The sequence below is a fragment of the Staurois parvus genome, unplaced genomic scaffold, assembly GCF_062004578.1.
Source record: "Staurois parvus isolate SC_StPar_1 unplaced genomic scaffold, SC_StPar_1.0 ptg000147l, whole genome shotgun sequence".
Classification (NCBI taxonomy): domain Eukaryota; kingdom Metazoa; phylum Chordata; class Amphibia; order Anura; family Ranidae; genus Staurois; species Staurois parvus.
The window spans coordinates 27,463,662-27,482,650 of record NW_028317943.1 but is presented as its reverse complement, the minus strand read 5'-3'; the positions used below and the strand labels follow the sequence as shown (position 1 = coordinate 27,482,650).

General features: G+C 43.5%; 1 protein-coding gene across 1 annotated transcript in view; it reads left to right on the top strand.

The window, feature by feature from the left end:
- Positions 1-1,839: 1,839 nt before the first annotated feature.
- GRIP1 (glutamate receptor interacting protein 1) overlaps positions 1,840-18,989 on the top strand; it is an 892,229-nt gene continuing 875,079 nt past the window's right edge. The window contains exon 1 of the mRNA XM_089674172.1: positions 1,840-2,111. Coding sequence (XP_089530298.1) covers positions 2,057-2,111 — 55 coding nt within the window. The 5' untranslated portion in view covers positions 1,840-2,056. The remainder of the gene's footprint in view (positions 2,112-18,989) is intronic.

Below are 18,989 nucleotides of genomic sequence, written 5' to 3'. Positions count from 1 at the left end.
ATTAACATAGCGCCATAACGCAAAAAATGGCCTGGTCAGGAAGGGGAGTAAATCCTCTGGAGGGCAAGTGGTTAATTTACGCTCAGTTCCCCAATAATGAAAAAGTGAAAGCAGAATTTTAGAAATGTCTGTGAATGTATTAAAAAAAGAAAACACTGAAATATAACATGTACTTAAAGTGGTTGTAAAGGGCTGAAGGTTTTTTTACCATCATGCATACCTTCATGGTTAAAGTGTGGCTTTTGGATAGTAAAATTTACGTTGTTTGTTGCCACTGATTGGGCATGCGCAATTTTAAAGTGTGACATGTTTGGTATCTATTTACTCAGCATAACATCATCTGTTATATTTTACCAAACGTTGGGGTTAGTATTGTGTTATTTGCATTAAAATTTAAAAAAATATATTTTTTTCCAAAAAACAATTGCGTTTGAAAAACTGATGCACAAATACCGTTACATAAAAAATTTGCAAAACCCATCAATTTATTCTCTAGGGCCTCTGCTTTAAAAAAAATGGGAGGGTTCTAAGAAATTTTCTAGCAGTTTAATGCAGGTCATAGACGGATCGAAAATCGGCCTATTTTCAGCTGATTTTCGCACCGTTAATGGATTAATTGGTTGGCCATTTTTCGGGGTTTTGGCACATTTTTTTTTATCGGTAAAGTTGGAAAAAAATCTGCCGATTTTCCCGATCGGCCGATTTTCCCAGCAATGATGGGAAAATCGGCCGATCGTTTTACTGAAAAAAATCTGTGCATGAGCCATGACCTGCAAGAAGAAGAAAAAGAAGAAAATGAAGAAGAAAAAGAAGAATTCCAGTCCGCTATTATATTTGACATGAAAAAGTATTGCGGTTGCAACAATGTATCTATTTGTATCTGAATAGAAAACATCTGTATCCGAAATGGATGCATTGCTGCAACCGCAATACTTTTTCATGTCAAATATAATAGCGGAGCTCTCTGCAAGGGACAGAAGTAATTAAATGCCGGCCGTAGACGGGACAAAAATCGGATGATTTTTTTACCGTTGGTGGGAACGTTGGCCTATTGAACGACCGATTTTTCGTTTTTTTTTTTTTAAACGGCCTGTTTTTGACCCGTTTATGGCCTGCATAAGGCGCCATAAAGCCCTTTTTGTTTTTTTATTTATTTTATCATCAGGACAAGTAGATTGTTATGAGGGACAAGTAGATTGGAACCCTGATTTTGGACAAGTATGTATATGAGTTAGGGACCGATGTGAATGTACAATATATATGTAAAGCGCTGCGTAAATTGACGGCGCTATATAAGTACCTGAAATCAATTTATTATATATATATCATTAAATGTGTCAGGCACTAGTGATACAATCCTATCCCATTTCCTTCTGGGGTCACTGAGCCAGCAGAATGGTGCTGTCCTGCAGAGATTTGATGGGACAGTGTGATAAGTGGGCACCTGGCTGCAGAATTTCCCCGGCCTCAGCCGCCAGTATTCCTGTCAGACAATACACAATGTGCTCCAAGTCGCTGACAGCAGCACTTCGAGGAGAAGGCGTGCTCCATGAAGGGGTTAATGGAGGGTGGCGGCAGATGGGAGTGTCCATTCTAGTCATGAATGGAAGAGTGGAGAAGTGGTCAGAGCGGGCCGGGGAAGCCGGTGTCCTAGAAAGTGCCGGCACAATAACACGGACACACTGCAGTGCACTCAGGCACAGAATGTGTGCCCGGCGGGAATGAAGTGAGCACACTACTCCTCCTTCTCCATGGGAAGTTTTCTCCCCCGCCCCCTGACATCGCTGCTTCCCTCCCTCCCCTTCTCCTCCGTGTGCCTCTATCACCGTGCACTTGTTCCTCCTACTCCAGTGCCTTCCGTGAGCTGCTGCAGCCCCCTCCTGCCCGAGCCTTCTCCCCCGAGACACGGAGCACAGCAGGCGACACAAGTGCCGGCACCCAGAGAGCAGAGAAGGCAGCAGTATCACCCGCCACCACCGCCGGTCCCTTCCCTACTGTGAGGTGTTATGTGCCAAAGGTGCAGCGAGCCCTGAAGGAGAGCGGTGCCTCTGGGAACATGCCTGGCTGGAAGAAAACTATCCCCGTCTGCCTGCAAGCAGAGCATGAGCGAGGTAAGAGTGCTGGAGGAGGACGAGGGCAGCTCTGGGGAGCTCAGCTGGAACTAGTGCCTGCAACTTGAATGGGGGACTCCGTGCAGCCGGTGCCATGGTGGCTGGAATGGTCAGGTGCGGGCTTGTGGCAGTCCTGTGCAGCACCAGCAGGGGTGGCTGGGATGTATGGAGTGTCCTGAGGTGATGAAATGTAGGCACAGGTGTACACACATGGAGGGAAATCCCCAGAGCTTTCCAGTCAGCTGTGTGTGGTACTCAGGTGTTCAGCTGCAGGTACACCACACTGCTCCCAGGCCTTTCCTATGCTGCTCTATGCTGTGTGTTCTCTGCTGTAGTAATACACTAAATATTATGTGTTCTTGTAACACGTACCTATTCTTCTGCATAAAGTTACACCTAACTAGCCTTAAATCTGCCCCCCCCCCACACACACACTTATGCTGACTAACCTGTGTAAGAAACGTACTTATTCTCAGGCCACTCTGGTCCAGTCACGTGATCTCCCCTGTGTCAGCCAGCAGCGGCTGCAGGGGAGAAGAGGGAGCGCTCCAACAGCTAGCTAAGGCTGAAAGGTGATGTCACCCATAGGCCCATCCATTGTCCTCACTTTCGCTGCTGCTGGCTGACACAGAGGTGCTGGATCACATGACCATAGCAGGTAAGCATAGATATCTTTCTTACACAGGCTAGGTTAGGTTCACACGTCTGCAGTTCTGTGAGACGCCTTTGCGCAGACACGGCAGCCTATTCATTCATGTGAATGGGCCGTTGTGCCTGTGTTTCATGCAGGAAAAACGTTCCTTCACCATTTTTAAAATGCAGAAACTTTTGCACCATGTGATTTTCTGGCGGTACCTGCAAATGTGCCATATTTTTAGATGCATGCGGGTGCCACTAAGAATGAATGGTAGCCATGCGCACCTGTAAAGAGCAGCGCGTTTTGGATGCGGGTGTGGAAACGGGTGCGATTTGCACAACCACCCACATAAGTGTGAACCAAGCCCCAGTCAGCATGGGTGTTAGGAGGGGCATGGAGGTTTTATGGCTAGTTAGGTGGAAGCCGTAATTTCACTTTAAAGATAAGTTTCAGCCATGCCTAGTTAAAGCGGAACTATACCCGCCTTCAATCCAGCATTGTGCCGTCCCAGAACTAGCTGCTGACCTCTGGTGGTGGTTGGATTTCAAATCTTGATCGTCGACCACTGTCATTGGAGGGGCCAAGATGACGTCGCTCCCTCCCATGCGGGAGTTCTATCAGTTTCGGCATTGCTGAATTTGTGCAGTGAGCTGCATGTGCGCAGCTCACTGTATGGGGGCGGACGGGCAGATAGGTAGCTTTATTGCACAAGAGACAAAGCATGTTTTCTTCTGCATTAAAAATCTTTCCCATTCACCCATTTTTTTGTTTCTTAGCATAACGTTCTACTTTAAAAGGGGTAAAAAAAACCCCAAAAACGCTGTTAAAGCTTAACTCTGTAACAAATCATTATATAAATATGTCCCTCACTTGCCATAAAGGCTATAAGTCCACAAGGCACAAAATACCTTTGCAAGCCAGATATGACTTTACTGCTACTTTACAAAGTAATAATGGTGCTGTACATAGCTTGAGTAGAGCTGTGGGAGTGGCCTAGAAGGCTCCACCCACTACATGCTGCTTGCAGAAAACTACAGGAGCTGATGGAGGCAAGACCAGTCACCCTGCATGAGAAAGGGCAGCAGTGGCTTTATTACAGGAAGCTCTAGCACAGATGCAAAGTTTCACACTGGATTACTGCACAGATCTGGAGAAAATATACAAACTACACCAAGATTCAAGTAAGAGTACATATGCCGCTTGTATTTTTTCATCCTGGAGTGCAGCAAAATGTTATAAGATGACAATTTAAAAGCTGAACTCTGAGAATTAGGCCCTGTTCACACTAGCCTGCATGGAAAAGTGCAGCATTTGACTGTGAAGGCCGCTGTCGGTATCAGCTTGGCAGAGAGCTGAAATGCACATCACGCTGCTTACATTTTGTATTTTTCTAACTTTTTGAAGTATCACATAGTGACAGTTCATCCATGTTTTGTGCGGTGATATGTACGGCGATCCAGCATAGTGTACATCCCACTAGCGTTGTGTGAACAAGACATGATTGCTTGCTATGTGACCTGCATTTGTCCAGTGTGGAAAAACACAGGTGATCGCACAAAGTGTGAGCAAGCCCTTTGACAAAATCTACCCTTGCAGTGGGCCTCCCTGTACTGCAAGGGGCAAATGCTTGTTTAGTCTAGGGGTGAATGGGTATTACTTACCAAGGATGAGCTCAGGTTTGGTCCGAAATTTGTACTGGACGCGGAAGGCAGCTATCGCTCCCATCCACTGCCACTCAATCAACTGTCGCTAGGGCATTCCCCGCCTCACAGCTACACAGGGATGCTTATGATTACATCAACCTAACAAGGCCACATATTAGGCTTGTGTTGATTGGGTGGGAGTGATGACTTTCTTCTAGATTTGGTCTGAACCCAAGTTCGGAGTAAACCCAAACTCATCCCTATTAATTACTTTACTCCTGGCTCCATGTGACCAGTCCACTGAAGTCTCCACACTAAGGAGCTTGGGGTCTTGTTCACATGTTCACCTCCTCACAAACAATGCAGATTTAGTGGTTGTTCACTTATTATTATTATTATTATTATTAGTTAAAAAAAAAAAATCACTACTGATCGCTCTCTGCTTGTACCTCCATACAGGCAGACAGTTACTCAGCTGCAGGAAGTGTTAGTGGACTACAAAGGTGCTGATCAGCATTCTTGAATTTCATTGAGGGCTTCAAGCTGTCTGCCGCTGGTGCAAACGGGACTTGTAGTTCATTTGTGTTCGTTCAACACACTGGTAACTGTAACCGTTATCATCCAAGACATGTTTAAAGTGAAAAAAAAATAAAAAAAATAAGTCAGCACGTATTTATACTGCAGCTGCTAACTTTTAATGTAAGGACACGTACCTGTCCAGGGATCCAGTGATGTCCACCCGAGCCAATTCTTCAGGTGGCTTCTGGTTAAGTTGCTGGCATCTTAAGTAAGGGAAACTGGCAGTGAAGCCTTGCAGTTTTGCAGCCGGTTCCTTACTGTGCATGTGTGAAGTGTGCTGCGCTTTTTTGAATGGTCCCACAGTCTTCTGGGACCTCTGACGTGTTCCCAGAAGACTGCGGGGGAAGGAGTGGGGACCTGGAAGTGGGAGCTGGTACCTGGCCATTCCAGGTACTCCCCCCCCCCCCCCCCCCCCCCCCAATTGCCAAATGTGGCAGTGGAGGGGGGAGGTTATAACAAGCGGAACTCGCCCTTTTAGGTGAAGCTCCTCTTTAAATAGGTGGGTTTAATTCCTCTTTAAACCTTGCAGGGGGGCTCCCACTGTTCAACAGGTAGAATTTGTTCCATTCCCAGTGTTCAGCTTCACAATACATACCTTTACATGCAGGCTAGTATTATCTTGCCTTCTATTGAACTTTGCCTGTCTTCCACCACTTTCACTGGGGGCAATAGATTCTTTATTTAGTTCCTGTATCTCTGTACCACCCCCCATGATGATGCGCTGCACTACTAGCGCTCTAGCAAGGAATCATTTTGTTTACATGTTGCCATAGGTTGCTAGAGCACTGAGAGCATCTGTGCAACTTGCTGATGCTCTAGACAGAGAATCCAATTGTTTACACATTGCCAATACTATGGAAACCTTTTTTTCAGACTGTTGTAATCCTTGTAACCTCAATAAACATACTTGTCCACCAAGGTAATACAGCACTGTTCTGCTGTGTTCTACTGCACTACTGCAGAACGCCAGGTCATGCACCCTGGCTAGATCTTTGGGAACCCATGCACCATCAACCAGCGCTTAACATGAGAATCATGTTGGTTACACATTGACAATATTAAGGTAACTTGTAAACAATTTTTCCTTGGCTAGGGCAGTCAGTGCACATGTGGATTTGGTCGTGCATGCGCTCCCAGTGCTCTTGAAGACTCCTGGGATATGAGACCTTGAGATCCCAGGAACCAGCATACAGTGGAGGCTGTACATGCTTTGTTATTCACACCTAGGCCTTAAATGTGGACGCAGAGGGGGAAGCTCTTAAAAAAAGCAATGAAAAGCCAATGATGGTTCTCTGTCTCTTTGACTTTTTGGCTTGTGGAATGGTGGTCCTGCAAAAAGGGTGCCTGTCTGCCCACAAATAGTCCTCAAATAGAAAGCTGCCACACAGCTAACATTCCATTCAAAGCTTATTAAAAGGCAAATACATGCAACATCAAAAGGATAGCTCATGATTAAGGTTTAACGACCGCAACGTGTTAGCGTCTTTCCCGTGTTGGATATATATTTACCTTTTTTAATAACCCTTGAATCTTTAGCTGCGTGCTGGCTTTCTAGTCTATCACAAAAGATATTTGACAAAAACAAAAAATATATGCGATTTCAGCGGAGGGGGTAAACAATTATATTAGGGAATGATCTTGTTGCACTGATGATAAAATGTAAAATGTACGCTCATTTAAGAATGGCTATAGATAGGTCAGTAAAATGTGTCTTGTTAATGCTCTAGTTCATTCCCCTTTTCAGAAGGCCTTGGATTGCATGCCTGCCTGACCCATAAAGTAAATGATTCATGTGAAGAGGGACTAGTTGGAATAGACGTATATTGTTGCTGTCTTGTTGCATTTCATAAGATTTGTCTGGGGTTTAAGTTATTGCTAATCGTAGAGCTGGTGTGTATATTGTTAGATGGCTTTTGTCACACTGATGACACCACAAAAAAATGGTCATTTGGCCAACAGCTATTTTGCTTTTTCTAATATGATGAGCTGCATTTTTGTTATGCTGTATCAGTAAATCAACTTCAATTTTCATCTTGCTTCAAGTTATCAGAATGTTCTACCAGCAGCCGGGAACAATAACCCTGCCAAAATATATATAGGCAGAATCATTTACTTTACCCATTATAATAATATTGACATTAACAGTCCATTATACATGTAAAGTTTATAAGGCCTACTCAGGATATTTATTTAAGTCTCCTAGAAGCCAGCAGAAAAAAATCCTGATGCTTGTTTTGCGGGGGTCTAGCTCTTGGGCGTTAATTCATTTCATTGGCCAGAATCAATATTTTATTCTGGCCACTGGAATTAATGCTCAAGTGCTAATTGCACCTAGCATGTAGGTGTGTTTAATAGATTTTGGAAGTGTCAAGCATTTTTTTTCTGCGCAAACTCTGATGCTCCTGGATGCACTGGCAGTGGTGTTTTTTTTTTTTTTTTTTTTTTTTTTTTCCTGCTCCTAAAAGCTCCTGCCACTAAGTTTCTAAAATCTGTGTTACATGGATACATAGGATAGCATGGAGGGGTGTTTGTAAGCAGTAAAAAGAAAAGGGAAATGATGCCCCTAAAAGTGGCTGCAAAAACGCCCTGTGTGCATGAGGCCTTTGAGCTGACTGGTCTGGATTAAGAGTTTGTAGCCAGATGTATCATAGGATAGCTAGGTATCTCCTTAGGCCAGGAATTTTGCTTAGAACACACAACTGCAATTTCTAGCCAGCTATAAGAGCTTGTAAAGACTCCTTTTTGTGCAGTAAATCTCAGCATGCATACTGTATTTAATATTTACTTGTGTCAATTTTCAGACTACATAGTTAAAGCAGAACTACGGGCAAAAATGTTATATTTCCATGCAGTGAGGCTGTGCCCACACTGCATGGGTTAACTGCTTGTTTTATCCAGGGGCATAAGGAAAAGTTATACTTGTCTTATGCTGTGGAAAACAGAGCTTCTCCACATCCAACCGTGGACTGTTCCTGTTGTTCTCACAACCAGAGCCGGTCTATGGGTGTGATGTCGGGAACAGACCATTCACAAGACCGCTAATGTTCAGGAAGGGGGGGACCAGGACTGGCAGGGACTGGTCTTGTACTTGGTGGATCTGCGGATTAGGTGAGTATACCTCAGCTCTCCATATCTCTTAACAAAAACGAGCAGTTAACCCATGGAGTGCAGGCACTGTCCTGCATGGGAAAATAAGTATTTTGTTCAGATGACTTCTTTATTGTTTCTTATGCTTCATTTAAAATGTTATAGAGTGTGTAAATCTGAGGTGCAATTCATAAAATTACACTTAAAGTTTTATCAATCAACTTCTATATAACCTGATTGTAAAAAAGCCAATTTATATGTAGAGTTGATTTATAAAATTTGAGGAAAGTAAATGGAAACAAAAACTTAAGTTACTACTTGTCAAAGTTTCCCCTTTTGATTTTATGGGAAAGTAAATGACAGTCCTTATTGGTTACTCTTGACAACAAGTCCACCTTTGTTCTCTTTTTTTTTTTTTTTTTTTTTTTTCTTAGCATAAAGTGAATCTGTACAGAAGGAAATAGGGATGCTGTCCTTGCAAACCTCCTTCTGAAAATGCTGTTTGCCTAGCTGTCTCTTGCTTCAGTCGTTTTTGGGGCAAAGAGATAGATTATGCACGTAGATCAGGAACGCCAGAGATCCTAATGTGCATGCTGCTTTTAGTTTAGTGACTGGGAAATCACTAAAGTCACTGGAGGTCATCATGAAAGTTGTGATTTTCTTTACTACATTAACTGGATCTCCTGTGTTAATTCCCTTTTTTCTGACTGGAAATTCTATTCTAAATATAATTTTTGTATTGTAACATGCCAACATTGTCACGACCCGCGGTCGCCGCCACCAACAGGCGACGATCGCACAGCCGCGACCAACAGTAATACGTCACGCCCACGGCGTCAGACCCCAGACCTTCTCACCAAACTCGTGACCGAAGGGCCGGCCGATCCAAAACCGCGGTGTGACGCGCGTAACAAGGCCCCACCCAGCTGCACCCTACACAGCGATTGCCCAGCTAATGGACTACAATCGGTGCCTGCAGCCTGAATGCGCTTGTTACTGGGTCGGGTTAGTTACGCAACTAACCCTCTACTGCCACCACCACTTTTGTCGGAGACTGGGAAACTCCCGTTACCAAATATACACTGTAATGATTGAAATATTGATCTATATAGCACGGCCCGCGGACCTACTATATAGAGATATAACCACAGTAGCGTCTCTTCAAAGGCAGGGATTCGTGAATTGCAAGTAAGCACTTAGAAACAGTTTAACACTTTCAAAAAGAAAGATTTATTGCTAAAAGCGTTGGATGCAAAATAAATAGTTACAAAGATGTCACAAAAATATATATATACAGTCATGGCCGAAATTGTTGGCACCCTTGATATTTTTCCTGAAAATCAAGTATTTCACACAAAAAAGGTATTGCATTAACACATGTTTTGCTATACACATGTTTATTCCCTTTGTATGTATTGGAACAAATATAAAACAGAGGCAGAAAAGCAAATATGACATAATGTCACACAAAACCCCAAAAATGGGCTGGACAAAAGTATTGGCACCCTTAACTTAATATTTGGTTGCACACCCTTTGGAAAACATAACTGAAATCAGTCGCTTCCTATAACCATCAATAAGCTTCTGACACCTCTCACCCGGAATTTTGGACCACTCTTCCTTTGCAAACAGCTCCAGGTCTCTCTTATTGGAAGGACACCTTTTCCCAACAGCAATTTTAAGATCTCTCCACAGGTGTTCAATGGGATTTAGATCTGGGCTCATTGCTGGCCACTTCAGAACTCTCCAGCGCTTCTTTGCCATCCATTTCTGAGTGCTTTTTGACGTATGTTTGGGGTCATTGTCCTGCTGGAAGACCCAGGATCTTGGACGCAAACCCAGCTTTCTGACACTGGGCCCTACAGTGCGACCCAAAATCCTTTGGTAATCCTCAGATTTCATGATGCCTTGCACACAGTCAAGGCACCCAGTGCCAGAGGCAGCAAAACAACCCCAAAACATCATTGAACCTCCACCATATTTTACCGTAGGTACTGTGTTTTGTTCTTTGTAGGCCTCATTCCGTTTTCGGTAAACAGTAGAATGATGTGCTTTACCGAAAAGCTCTATCTTGGTCTCATCTGTCCACAAGACGTTTTCCCAGAAGGCTTTTGGCTTACTCAAGTACATTTTGGCAAACTGTAGTCTTGCTTTTTTATGTCTCTGTGTCAGCAGTGGGGTCCTCCTGGGTCTCCTGCCATAGCGTTTCATTTCATTTAAATGTCGACGGATAGTTCGCGCTGACACTGATGCTCCCTGAGCCTGCAGGACAGCTTGAATGTCTTTGGAACATGTTTGGGGCTGCTTATCCACCATCCGGACTATTCTGCGTTGCAATCTTTCATCAATTTTCCTCATCCGTCCACGACCAGGGAGATTAGCTACAGTGCCATGGGTTGCAAACTTCTTGATAATGTTGCGCACTGTGGACAAAGGCAAATCTAGTTCTCTGGAGATGGACTTGTAACCTTGAGATTGTTGATATTTTGCCACAATTTTGGTTCTCAGGTCCTCAGACAGTTCTCGTCTCCTCTTTCTGTTGTCCATGCTTAGTGTGGCACAGACAGACACACAATGCAAAGGTTAAGTGAACGTCTCTCCTTTTTATCTGCTTTCAGGTGTGATTTCTATATTGCCCACACCTGTTACTTGCCCCAGGTGAGTTTACAGGAGCATCACATGCTTGTAACATTCTTATTTATCCGCAGTTGTGAAAGGGTGCCAATACTTTTGTCCAGCCCATTTTTGGAGGTTTGTGTGACATTATGTCGAATTTGCTTTCTTTCCTCCCTTTTTTTGTTTTGTCCCAATACACACAAAGGGAATAAACATGTGTATAGCAAAACATGTGTTAATGCAATACGTTTCGTGAGAAATACATGATTTCCTGGAGAAATATCAAGGGTGCCAACAATTTCGGCCATGACTGTATATGTATATAAAGACACAGCAAACATAGAATAGCGAGAAAATACAGGGTAAGTTACTTGCCTTGCCTGGTTTTGGCAAATTCAAGTTGTGAGCCGAAAGGTTCTTTGATCTCCTCTGTTACGATGTTACCTCGGAGATCTCTGTGTGTGTCTGACAGACTAACTCTCTTGAAAGTCCCTCTCACGGGAAGGGGGGGGCTCTGACTACACATTTTGGGAGTGGTCATTGGGGAGCTCTACTCTAACTACAACTCATCCCCCATGATATGAAACATACAGTTCACCTGAGGAATGTGCAGTTTTCTTATCTTGATTAAGATGGGGGAGGAAGTACACTTTACAACCTTTTATGACTGCTGGACTGCTGGTCGCAGGATGTCTTAACCTGGTTGACCCCCACACCATCTGCCAGAAGATAACGTTTGCCTCACAGGAATGCAGGGGGGATGTGAGGAGCGATTTGAGGTATGCCTCAGATAGACAGAACATGAAAAACAGAGTGTAAAGGGGGACTCCGCTCCAACAAGGATGAGCAAGTTTGCCACAAACATATGGCAGCGCAAGGCTGCATGCACAGTCATAGGGAGCACTGACCTTCATAAGTAAGTGTGTCAAAAGACATTGTCCTATGTACATGGGGAGCAGTGCAACTGGCGCTATTCTGACCATGTTAATTGCCATTTCTGCTATTTCATCATGGACAGCAAGTTAGAACAAAGAGCAAATATGAAATTCTTTGTGAAACTGGGCAAATCTGCCACAGACACATTTGACATGATTCGCAAGTTTACGATGATGCTGTAATGAGGTGTTTTGAGTGGCACTCATGCTTCAAGAGCGGAAGAACATCACTGGAAGACGTTGAGAGTTCAGGAAGAGAAAAAAGAAGAAACAATCCTTCTGCGCTGCCAAATGGCTGTAATCCCCACTAAGTGGCCGCAGACACCTAACTATGTTCCAAATAGTGAAAGTGGTAAATGAATAGTAAATTGGTGATGCGCTACTAAGTGCATAACTTTGTCTAAAAAAAAAAAAAAAAAAACCCCCTCTGATAATGATCATACCTGGCTCCATAATTTTCTCTCAGTGGTTCATACCTGTTATAAGTTGGCACAGGACTCATCCCCCCCTGCCGTGGTGGATTCCATGATCTAAAAGGTGGTCTTGGGCTCCTCTCATCATACAGTGAAGGAAATAAGTATTTGATCCCCTGCTGATTTTGAATGTTTGCCCACTCACAAAGAAATGATCAGTCTAAAAATCGAATGGTAGGTGTATTGTAACACAGAGACAGAATAGCAACAAAATGCATGTCTAACAAATGATTCACTGATTTGCATGTTCATGAGGGAAATAAGTATTTGATCCCCTATCATTCAGCAGGATTTTTGGCTACCAGGTGTCTTTCATACAGGTAACAAGCTGAGATTAGAAGCAGTTGCTTAAAGGGAGTGCTGCTAATCTCATTTTTTTACCTGTATAAAAGACACCTGTCCACAGGAGCAATCAAACAATCAGATTAAAAACTCTCCACCATGGCAAAGACCAAAGAGCTGTCCAAGGATGTCAGGGACAAGACTGTAGACCTACACAAGGCTGGACTGGGTTACCAAACGGTCTCCAAGCAGCTTGGTGAGAAGGTGACAACAGCTGGTGCAATCATTAGAAAATGAAAGAAACACAAAACAACTATCAGTCTCCCTAGGTCTGGTGCACCATGCAAGATCTCACCTCGCGGAGTGTCAATGATCATGAGAACAGTGAGGAATCATCCCAGAACTACATGTGAGGATCTTGTCAATGATCTTCAGGCAGCTGGGACCACAGTCGCCAAGAAAACAATTGGTAACACACTACACCAACAAGGATTGAAATCCTGCAGTACCCGCAAGGTCCCTCTGCTCAAGAAAGCACATGTCCAGGCCCGTCTGAAGTTTGCCACTGAACATCTGAATGATGCAGAGGAGGACTGGTTGAAAGTGTTGTGGTCAGATGAGACCAAAATGGAGCTCTTTGGCATCAACTCAACTCGATGTGTTTGGAGGAGGAGGAATGCTGCCTATGAGCCCAAGAACACCAGCCCAACTGTCAAACATGGTGGTGGAAACATTCTGCTTTGGGGTGTTTCTGCTAAGGGGACAGGACAACTACATCGCATCAAAGGGACGATGGACGGGGCAATGTATCGTCAAATCTTGTGTGAGAACCTTCTTCCCTCAGCTAGGATATTGAAAATGGGTCGTGGATGGGTGTTCTAGCATGACAATGACCCAAAATACACGGCCAAGGCAACAAAGTGGCTCAAGAAGAAGCACATTGAGGTCCTGCAGTGACCTAGCCAGTCTCCAGACCTTAATCCGATTGAAAATCTGTGGAGGGAGCTGACAGTTTGAGTTGCCAAACGTCAGCCACCAAACCTTAATGACTTGAAGAGGATCTGCCAAGAGGAGTGGGCCAAAATCCCTCCTGAGATGTGTGCAAACCTGATGAAATGTCTGACCTCTGTGATTGCCAACAATGGATTTGCCACCAAGTACTAAGTCATGTTTTGTGAAGGGGATAAAATACTTATTTCTTTCATGAACATGCAAACCCGTGCATAATTTTGATAGACATGCATTTCTTTTGATTTTTTTTTTTTTTTTTGCTTTTCTGTCTGTGTTATAATACACCTACCATTCAGTTTTTAGACTGATCATTTCTTTGTGAGAGGGCAAACATTCAAAAGCAGCAGGGGATTTCCGTCACTGTATCTCTTATCGTAACTCGGATAATAATTGGGTCTTCACTATGCCCTGTGAGTAGGCTCTGCTGTACCTTCTAAGCTAGAGGTGCTGAAAGGAGGAGTTTTAGGAGGTAGTCAGTATAGTAATCACCAATGAATGCAGGAAGTTGTGAAAAGAGATATCCGGCACGCACAAAATGAAAGGAGATTGTTCAAGTAATCTTATATTGGAAAGTCAATAACTGTATGCTATTGCAATGATGATGTTATAACATGAAATTATTGTATGCTGTGACTATAGAGCTCCTTTTTAATTTGCTTTACTTGTCTGTTTCTGACTCCTTTTTTTTTTTTTTTTTTTTTTTTTTCTTTTGAGATATGGAGATGTCACCTGATGTTTGACAGTTGGGGGTTTATTTACTAAAGCTGGAGAGTCCAAAATCAGACTCCCTTCTGCATAGAAACCAATCAGCTTCTAACCTCAGCTTGTTCAATGAAGCTTTGGCAATGAAACCTGGAAGCTGATTGGTTTCTATGCAGAAGTGAGTCTGATTTTGGACTCTCCAGCTTTAGTAAATAAACCCCTTGGTGTCCAATGTCTGTCCACACTTTTCCCAGCTCCTGAGTGTGTAGTTTGAGAGGGCAGCAACTATCAGACTTCAGGTGCTCGGACACTGTAGAAAATGATTAAGAAAGGATACCACCAGAAAGGTTCGAATAGGTATACATTTATGTGCATTTCAGTACAAATATACTTGTATAAATTGGCCCCAATATTTATCTTCCATTCTCGTGAAAAGCAATGTTTCCCTACACCATGCAAAGAAACCATCTACCTGTCTCTGGTAACTGTACACGATATATTACAGTGTTCATAAACGCAGCTAATATGTACCAGTTATTGCTGCCTCCTATCCAGACGGGATGAAATTCATGGCCTTCATTTTTGCTGATACTATTATTTCAAAGTGTAATAATAGAACGTAAAGCTGCCAGGTTTACTTTCCTTATGAAAATAACGGCATTATATTTTTAGAGTATTCGCCTAATATCTTTGTACTAAAAGAAATATGACTGCTGTTGCTGACCTCTTGTTCTAAAAATGCTGGTTGCCAGGCTGTCAAGCTGAATCAATGGTTTCAGTACTTTGAGTCACCTTCTTGAAACTTAGGCTAAGCAGTTAAGGAGTTCTGACTTTATTTGGACTTTTCTGCTTTGCATGCCTGTTCTTGAGGCTGAAGTATAAGAAGCCATAGACAGTTATGCAAAGCCACGATTAAAGCCTAAGTGCAGAAAAAACGGCATCAGGGGCCTAACTTGCACTCCTGAAGGATGTGTCTCTTGTGCTGATTCCTTTTTCTGTTCGTGAAAAGTAAAAGCCTTCCTTATGGAGGATGTACAGATGATTAAAAAGTTTGCCTCCTCCTTTATAGATCCAATTTCATTCATAGAATGTGGACTTACAAATGATTGAAATTGATATTTGCTGTCAGAAAAAAACACGAAAAAATACTGATTTCAATTTTGTATAAATAGGCACCTTTTGATAATATAAAGCTATGAAAGTTCACCAAATATTTACTACAGGTGAGTGCATTGGTTTTAAATTTACGGGGACTGATTAACCACCTATGAATGTTAACTTGTGAGAAGTCCTGTAATGGGTCCCTCCAGCCCATTAACAACTAACTGCTTTGGTGTTGCCTGTAGTGCACCTGCTCGAAGGCCTGACACTGGCAGCCTGTAATATTGTTCTCTGTTTGAGTCCTTGCACTTTTCAGAGCCTTCATTAAATCTGTCAGGTATAGCCCCCTGCACCAGGGGTGTCCAACCTGCGGGCCGCATGCGGCCCAATAGTATTAACCATGTCCAGGGAAAATCTGGAGGGATGCCGTGCAAGTATAGCAGCTTCAGGACTGGCACAAACAAAACAGGCCCATTTATGCCTGGAAGGATGCTGTGTTTGCAAAAACAGATGTGGTGGCAGGCACAGGCATGTCTGGAGAGATGCTGGGGCTGCCCTGATTGCAATAGCTCTGGCAGCAGTACATGCAAGGACTCTTGATAATGCCAGGCAAGTAAATGCCAATCCCATATTCTATTATTTCTTTAAAGTGTTATTAAACTCATAACCCTGCATTCACTATATCTGGTCTTCCACAGTACGCAGAACATGGAAATGCAAATATTTTAGTCAATATAAACTGCTAAATACCTTTTCTCATCAGTAGTATATAGCACTCTTGTGACTTATATCAGTGTCCAGCTGAGTACTGGTCAAAGCTTGTATGGTGAGTTTTCTTTCACCCCTGATTGTCCTATGAGGCTGCAGGGCCCTTCATCCTCCTGTCTGGACATCTAGCTATACACACCAAACTGAGCATGTGCAGTTTGCCACCAAGGCTCTGTTCTATCAGGAGATGGATTGGGGACAGTAGAAGAACTGGAGGATCAAAGAAGACATGATCAAACAGCCTTTTTACGCAATGCAGAGGAATAACCCCTTAGGTTCCACAGTTAGTATAACAAGCATGCTTTACTGCATATACAGACTGATTTTACTGTTCTGGGTTTAGTAACACTTTAATGGCTTCTACATCACAAAAGAAAATATAACCCCAAAAAAAGAAAAGTTGAGGATGGAGAATTGGACAGATTACTTCTTTGGCGAGGCAAATGTTAGGCACTCTGCTTAATTTGTAGGGGATTTGTGGCAGTTTTCAAAGATTACAATTTGAAATGGCATTCTATGCAAAAACATGCCAAAAGATTCAAGGCATATCAAAGGTGTCGTAAGGACAAAACAGCGCTAAGTATATTATCTATATCTGTGATTGTTAACTTGTGATCTGCCAGACTTTTTCTGCTCATCAGCTATCGTATTGGTAGTGTATTTTGTGGCTGAAGACCATTCCTCTTCAACTTTTTGACCTTCCTGGGTCACAATGGAAGGACACCCCTGTTCCAGATGTATCATACAGCCTGTGAGGAGTCGCAGGCTGCTGGCATTATTCCAGGCTTAGAGAAACCGTTTCAGCTCTTATGGATTTGGCTCCATTATAACCGCTTAACGCCCACCCACAGTACATTTACTGCGGCAGGGCAGACCCGCTGCGCAAAATCGTGTGTGTGTGTGTGTGTGTGTGTGTATATATAATGTGTGTGTATATATGTATGTATATGTGTGATTTTGCCTATCCGGGTAGGGGGCGCGCACCCGCCCTACTCGCGCCGCCGATCACGGCCCCGGGTTGCAATCACCGGGTCCTGGCCCGTGATTACCCGCTGGCACCCGGTGAAGGAGGACTGCATTGTCCTTGTGAAGCAAAATTTCATTTGGGTGCAGCATTGCATGACCGCGCAATTGTCAGTTGGTAAAGTAACGCAAACCGCTTCTGTAACTGCTTGGTGACCGCCCTATAGCAGAAATACTGCTACAGGGTGGCACGGGTGCGCAAAATCACATATGTATACGAGATTCGCGCTCCCGTGGTTTTCATGCCCCTCCCAGATAGCGTCAGATTGCCCGTCAGTACACCAGTCATCACATTTAACCCCTTGATTGTCAGGGACACTCTCATGCACAATAAACCTCCATTGCTAGCATAGTGTCTGAACGAATCAATATCTTTGATCAGATCAGCACTATACCAGCCTTCACATTAGTATAGCGTCCCCAAAAACACAGCGTTAGCAGGATCAGTCCCAGCACCCGTGTTTAGCCCCCCTTCTCCCCCAGCAAGTTCAGTGTCAGGTTACTGTCACTTGATATATTGCACACAAAACTGCAGTGTTTGCAGAATCAGCACCCGTACTCCCCCCCCCCCCCCCCATTCGCTGCCCAACCCGGAATTCAGGTGGAAACAGCAAATTTAACTACTCCCCTTGATTTACAAGGGAAAAGATAGTCACGTGGAATCCCCTGGATGCCCAGACTACATGGGGAGTAGTGGCAAGATAGTTTGGGACTTGGTGTCATCTTTTTTCCATATGGGGTACCACTTATATGTGGACAATTTTTATTCAAGCGTGCCACTTAGAAATTTGTACAATCTTGGAACTGGCATATGTGGCACCATGCGACCTAATGTGTGCCCACCATTAGAAGTGGGTGGGTGCAGGGTGGTGTATTTTAATGCTGGGCATACCACACACTTTTTCTGGTAGAGATGTCTTCTCTTTTTTTCATTCAGCCCACAGGCTGCATACAAAAAAAAAAAAAACATAGCATATATACCCAACAAGGACCAGTGACGTACTGGTACATTACTGGACTTTGGTTATACCAGGATGATGCCTACAGCTGGAGGCATCAACCTGGTATCGTTTTTTTTTTTCATCCAGTGATCGGCTTTCATGTAAAAGCAATCCTAGTAGCTAATTAGCTGCAGGATTGCTTTTACAAGCAGCGGGAGACTATGCCCCCTCCCCCGCTGCCTTCCATGGCCTTCTCGGGCAATCCCATGCCATCGGGGGAACCTGAGAATGCAGCCGGTGTTTCTGTGAGCTGACCATAGAGCTGATTGGAGACCGGAATGGTGCCAATCATTTTTATAGTCTAAGAAATCAGTAGCTACAAGCATTTCATCACTTCAGTTTCGCAGGATATAAACAGCGCCATTTGTATATTGGGAAAGCATCTGATCACACCGATCTTTGTGAGATTAGATAATGTAAGGGCAGAGGAGATATCTAGAGTCTAATAGACCCCAGATTTCTCAAAAAGAATATATGACAATGCCCATTGAAGTTATAGGGGATATTTGCATTCCCTGTGATAGCATTTAAAAGTGATAAAAAAAAAAATGAAAGGGACAGTGTAAAAATAAATAAAATCAAACTAACTGGAAAAAACAAAACAAAAAAAAAACACCCTCGCCCCCCCCCCCCCGCGTGCGTGAGCATTGACCCTGTGCTGGTATGTAAACAGCGGTTGCACCATGCATGTGAGGTACCGCCGTGAACAACAGATCAAGGGGAGTAATTCTAGCACTAGACCTCCTCTGTAAATCTAAAATGGTAGCTTGTAAAGGCTTTTAAAGCGTTGCCTATGGATGTTAAAAATGTATGCAGTTTGTCGCCATTGCACGGAGCTTTTTGGGAAGTAGCCACCCCAATCTGTTTGCTGAAAGGCATGTTGAGTCAATAGAAGAATTTAATTTTTTTTACCACAGGCTTTTAAAGGGCTTTATTTCATCATTACACTTCCTGACTACCTATCACAGTTTCGGAGGCCCTGAAATGCCAGGATAGCACCAACCCCCCCTAATAACCCCT